Source organism: Neofelis nebulosa, chromosome 3 (assembly GCF_028018385.1).
Source record: "Neofelis nebulosa isolate mNeoNeb1 chromosome 3, mNeoNeb1.pri, whole genome shotgun sequence".
NCBI classification, from domain to species: Eukaryota; Metazoa; Chordata; class Mammalia; order Carnivora; family Felidae; genus Neofelis; species Neofelis nebulosa.
Window position 1 is genome coordinate 140,539,815 of NC_080784.1, and position 6,452 is coordinate 140,546,266.

At 40.1% G+C, this 6,452-nt stretch overlaps 1 protein-coding gene across 1 annotated transcript; it reads right to left on the minus strand.

Annotated features, from left to right (window-relative positions):
* Positions 1–577: 577 nt before the first annotated feature.
* Positions 578–835, minus strand: LOC131508048 (thymosin beta-4-like). Its single transcript, XM_058723323.1, has one exon. The coding sequence runs from the start codon at positions 833–835 to the stop codon at positions 578–580; it is 258 nt and encodes an 85-aa protein (XP_058579306.1).
* Between the last annotated feature and the right edge of the window lie 5,617 nt (positions 836–6,452).

The window sequence follows — 6,452 nt, forward strand, 5'->3', positions numbered from 1 at the left end:
TGAGAGTTTAACCCTAAAATCCAATAATGAACTAAAGCAGAGATTTGCAAATTTCTTACAACTAATAGTGAAGATTTATTTAGTATTCATTAAGGCTAATGTGCTAAAAGCCTTACAAGCACTATCTTTACAACAACGCTGCAAATTAAATGGGATTATTTTCTCTCTCTTTTTTTTCCCCCATATTTTAAAGCTTTTTATTTGCATACTAAAAAATCGTGCATTCCAGTAATTAAAATCATTTGAAGAAAAAAATGGTATTCTGATTAAGCTGCATTTTACAGCCTGCAGGACATCTTGGACCAGCTTGGGTTTTACTCTAGATTTCGTCCCCAACTTCCTCCTTCACCAAGCTGCAAGGTCTTTTCCTTCTCTGCCAGTCAGACAGGCAGCTGGGAGAGGCAGGGGTGGCCTTCACTGTCAGCGGTTCTGGGTTCTTTGATGTGAAAGGGGCAGCATGGTCATTTAAACTTGATCCAACCCCTTTGCATCTTACCAAGTTAAACAGCTAAAAGAAATAAAATAAGAAGACAATGCTTGTGGAATGTACAGTGCGTATCTGGCAGTGTGTGCCTCACTATGATTTGCCTGCTTGCTTCTCCTGTCCTATCATTTCTTTTGAAAGAGGTGGATTTTTCTCTTGAGACTCTGTCTTCTTCAATTTCAATTTACCGAACTTCTCAATCTCAGCCATATTGGGTTCGCCAGACAGGGTTGCAGAGGAAGCAGTGAGGTGCACGAACGAGCGAAGTCCAGTCTCCAGAGTCGTCGTGACCAAGTGCCTACGTGGGATTATTTTCCTAATATTGCAATGGAGGGATGGTGTGGAGGGCATTTTCAATCAAGCCCTCCAGGTCACATGGCCAAGAAGTAGCAGAACTAAGATTCAAAATGAGACCACCTGGCTCTTGAGCTCCCACATTATAATCTCTATACTAAAGGGGTACAATGGCTCCCAGACCTGAGCAAGACTGGAGGGTTCCACGGCACATGGGGTTATTTAGCAACAGAGGTGTGGAAAAGCAGAGTAACTTGGGAAGGCCACTCTGGGCACTATTCAGGGAGAGGAAGACCTACCCATAGATTCTGATTTTCATAGTCCCTTTGGTTTAAGGCTATTTCTACATGGAGGCTGGATATATCAGGTTTTCTTAACTTCATGATATTAAACATTTTAATCATGCAAATTATCTCTTGTCTTTTGAATTTTTAGTTAGCAGGCAGCTTTTTGATTATATCTTGGCTCTCCAAAAAGAACTCCTTAGAATTTGTAGTCTGTGCCACTGAGAGTATTCTAGTGTGTATGTGACAGCTCTATATTTATCATTGTCTACTGAAGTATCAGAATTCTTATTTATACATTAGCTTCTTGAGCTATGTGATTGTGATTTTTTTTATAAGTTGAGCTTTCAAAGGTGCATTTACAAAAATCTGCTTTCCAAGTCTGAAAGACTGAGGACCAATCTCTAAATATTGGCAAATTCATCAGGTAAAGTTTTCATATGAAATCTTTTGGGCAAATAATGCATTGACCTTTTTTCATTCAGATCTTAAACTTGCTGTGGGGTTTAACTTTTTTACATAACTTCCGTTATATAAAACGGAATTACATAACAATTCACTTTATCTGGTGAGTAATTGTCACACCAATTAAATACCAAATAAACCACCACGCCATTAAATTTTAGTGATGTGGTATGGTAAGAGGTTTGGAGGAGAGCTGTGGACTGAATTGTGCCCCCCCCCTCCCTGCCTCAATTCATATGTTGATGTCCTAACCCCCAATGTGATGGTGTTTGCAGATGGGATCTTTGGGAGGTAAATAGATGGGGTCATGAGGGTAAGGTTCTCATGATGGGACTAGTGTCCTTATAAGAGGAGATACCAGAGAGCTTTCTGTCAATGTCTCTCTCTTTCTCTCTTCTCTCTCTCTCTCTCTCCCCATGTACACAAAGAAGTCATATAAGCACACAGAAAGACGGCAGCTGCCGACAAGCCAGGAAGAGAGCTCTCATCAGAACTAGACCATGCTGGCACCCTGATCATGGAATTTTAGATTGCAGACTGTGAGGAAATAAATGTCTATTGTTTAAGTCACCCAGTCTATGGCATTTGGTTATGGCAGTCTGAATGGACTAATACAAGGAGTCAGTGGAAAATAAGGAGGCACCCCTTCTTTGAATGAGTGAGAGATGCTTTGGCTGGGGTAGCCAGGTTCAACGAAACTAAAAGGCTATCCCAAGAAAATGAACAATCCACATAACATCATCTTAAAGAGAAGAAGTCTGAAACACTGCCTTTGTTTCTTTTAACACTGCCTTACACCTGGCTTTCCCTATTAGACTTGTTGTTTTGTTTTGTTTTGTTTTTGTTTCTTTGTTTTCTGCATGTGTTCTATTCAATAAAAGAGTGGCACTGGTATCATCAGCAGTTAGAACAATTTTAGAAAGTAAAAAATTCAACTCACTAAAAATGTTTCATTACATAGTATTCCTTTCATAGACCATTCTTTCCTTTCTGGAAAAGGATCAGGCTATAAAAGCTTGGGAATGCAGTTAGCAGGACTTTTAAATGGTGTTTGATTTTTTTTAAAAAAGCCCAAGCATCTGACCATGGTTTTTCCAAGTCAAACAGCAGTTTAAAATCTAAGAGACTTTGAAGTCAGAGGCCTGTAATGCTGTGGGCTACTTCTCTCTCTCCTGAAATAGTAAGTGAGATCAGATGAGAAAATTGGTACAGATACTGTTTGTGTTTCTCTGCATTTCTTAAGAGTCTGCCCTATAAACCTTACTTAGGTATATAATACTCTGAGCCACTTTTTTGAAATGTATAAGAAGAATGTGTAGGAGGAAAACTTATTTAACCACAGTTATTACTTTTAAATATGAAAAAGTATCATTTTCTTTTTGCTTTTCAAATAATGAATGGAAAGACCCAGAGTTTCAGAAGGCCACATAGCAAGCCACGACAAATCTTGATTTTAAACGCACAACGAAAGAGGTCTTTTGAAAGGGTACAAAAGTCTCAGTAATACTAGCTATCCTTTACATGGTACTTAAAACAAACCATTCATAATCTTTGCTATGTTGCACTATTTTTTGTTATTGCAGGACACCAGATGAAGATATTTGCAATGGATGAAGAAAGTTACTCAGAGTGGTTGAGTAACCGAACAAAGCTATATTACTTATAAAAGGCTGGGTCAGGGGCGCCTGGTTGGCTCAGTCGGTTGAGCGTCCGACTTTGGCTCAGGTCATGATCTCGCTGTCCATGAGTTTGAGCCCCGTGTCGGGCTCTGTGCTGACAGCTCGGAGCCTGGAGCCTGCTTCAGATTCTGTGTCCCCCTCTCTCTCTGCCCCTCCCCCACTCATGCTCTGTCTCTCTCTCTCTGTCAAAAATAAATAAACATTAAAAAAATAAAAAAAAAAGTGGCTGTGTCAGAACTCTCCAACCCCCTGACTCCATATCCACATTCTTTTCACTATTATGCCACATGACACCCATAATGATATCTGCATTTCTGGGAAGACCTGATAAATCTATCAATAATTAATGATTTATTCTGGAATAGTACAAAACTCTCATTTGTCTATTACTGAAATTCTTTACTTTTTAAAAAAGTTTGAGAGAGAGAGTATGAGTATGAGTCAGGGAAGGGCAGAGAGAGGGAAGGAGAGAGAGAGAGAGAGAGAGAGAGAGAGAGAGAGAGAGAGAGAGAGAATCCCAAGCGGGATCTGCACCATCAGCACGGGGCCTGATGCAGGGCTTGAACTCACACTGTGAAATCATGACCTGAGCTGAAGTCCAACACTTAACCAACTGAGCCATCCAGGCGTCCCTTGAAATTCTTTCAAAGCAAAGCTGATTTTAAATAAAAACTGATGGTCAGTGTGCAAGGAAGGAAGGAAGGCCAGAGGGACTGAGGACTGTTTTACCATCAGGTTCTAATCATGTCATGATCACCAACCATCACAGTTTTGATCTGCAGAGGTTACAGTAATCACAATAATTCACATTTGTAGAGAACTCTACTTTTTAGGTCCGATATAAATTGTTTGTAAGAAAACAAGATAACTGACTGGATCAGAAAGGAAGTCATACCATGTAAGTTAGATCAGGCTTCTCTGGTCAACCTTGATTGAACCAAAGTTTCTATAGAAGTGGGAACTTGTATGTCATGAATGGTCACCATGGAAGCAGTCAACCTGCAAAATATGATAAATACAAAAGAAGTTTGAAATTGGGAATTGGTTCATTGTAACAATGCATGAAATACAGAGGGTGATGAATTTGAAGTAGTTATAAATACCTTGAATAGGAGGAGGATTACCTGAAAAACTAGGGGGGGGGAAGCATTCATGAGCCGTTTCCTGCTCTAAAGAAGGAAGACTGTTAGTCTGCCTGAACAAATTTATCCCTGTAGAGAAGGAAGGAGACTCATTAGTTTGCCATATCTTCATGAAAATGCTCCCAGGATAATCCAACTCCCCGAGGTCTGATTCTGTATTCTCTGAGCAACCTCCTAATGGTAATTGAGTTTCTCAAATAGATTTCTCTCCTGGAAAGGAAATGAGTGGACAGACTGACATGCCCATCCAATCTGCTTGACAGTGTAATTTTTCACTGTTAATTAAGACCCTGGCTCCTGCATATGATGTAGTTGGGTGATGTGAGTCAGGGCTCTTTGGGCCTGACTTCTTGTGGGAAAGTAAAAATCAACGTCCTGGGTCTGTAGAACTAATAACAGCAACCATTTACATTTATACAGGATGTACAGTTTACAAAGTCTTTTGACCCATGCCATCTCCTTTATTTCTCACAGTGTCTGTGAGGTAGTTATTTTGATTTCTATTTTATTAAGATTTAGAAAGGTTGGGTGAAATTTTCAAGGCCATATAGCTAGAGGAATATGGGACACAAAGCCTTGGGTTTCTGACATTAAATCCAGAACTTCTCCACCTCCAGGGGCAGGTGAGTACATAAATGCACAGAGACTCATAAGATAGAGTTTCCAACAAGTTGCAGCTCACTGGCATCTTGAAACGACACAACCTGGTGGATAGGGGATGGATCTTTTAAAAAAACTTACTTAGCCATCATCCCCAATCTCCCCATCACCTCCAGCCCTAGAAAACCACAAATCTACTTTCTATCTCCACAGAGTTGACTATTCTCGAAAGTCCACACAAATAGAATAATACAATATGTGGTACTTTGTGACTGCCTTCTCGTATTTAGTATGTTTTCAAGGTTCATCCATGTTGTAGCGTGTCTCAGTATTTTGTTCTTTTTTATTGCCAAATAATATTCCATTGTATAGATATACCACATTTGGTTATCCATTTATCGGTTGATGGACACTTTGGGTCGTTTCCTCTTCTTGACTCTTGCGAATACACTGCTGGGAACGTTTGTATACAAGTATTTGTGTGAAAATCGCTTTATGTTTCTCGTGGGTATATAACGATGAGTAGAATTGCTGGATCATAGGCTAACTGTGTGTGTAACTATTTAAAAAAGAGATTACTTTTCCAAGCAGCTGCGTCAGTTGATATTATCACTAGCAATGTATGAGTGCTCTGACTTCTCCCCATCCTTACCTGCATTTGTTATGTCTGACTTTTTTTTTTTAATATATGAATTTTATTCTCAAATTGGTTTCCATACAACACCCAGTGCTCATCCCAAAAGGTGCCCTCCTCAATACCCATCACCCACCCTCCCCTCCCTCCCACCCCCCATCAACCCTCAGTTTGTTCTCAGTTTTTAACAGTCTCTTATGCTTTGGCTCTCTCCCACTCTAACCTCTTTTTTTTTTTTTTTTTCTTCCCCTCCCCCATGGGTTTCTGTTAAGTTTCTCAGGATCCACATAAGAGTGAAACCATATGGTATCTGCCTTTCTCTGTATGGCTTATTTCACTTAGCATCACACTCTCCAGTTCCATCCATGTTGCTACAAAAGGCCATATTTCATTCTTTCTCATTGCCACGTAGTATTCCATTGTGTATATAAACCACAATTTCTTTATCCATTCATCAGTTGATGGACATTTAGGCTCTTTCCATAATTTGGCGATTGTTGAGAGTGCTGCTATAAACATTGGGGTACAAGTGCCCCTATGCATCAGTACTCCTGTATCCCTTGGATGAATTCCTAGCAGTGCTATTACTGGGTCATAGGGTAGGTCTATTTTTAATTTTCTGAGGAACCTCCACACTGCTTTCCAGAGCGGCTGCACCAATTTGCATTCCCACCAACAGTGCAAGAGGGTTCCCGTTTCTCCACATCCTCTCCAGCATCTATTGTCTCCTGATTTGTTCATTTTGGCCACTCTGACTGGCGTGAGGTGATATCTGAGTGTGGTTTTGATTTGTATTTCCCTGATAAGGAGCGACGTTGAACATCTTTTCATGTGTCTGTTGGCCATCTGGATGTCTTCTTTAGAGAAGTG

Excerpts from the sequence above, each read along its gene's own strand:
- LOC131508048 (XM_058723323.1), bottom strand. The coding sequence starts at position 835 with ATGCCCTCCACACCATCCCTCCATTGCAATATTAGGAAAATAATCCCA.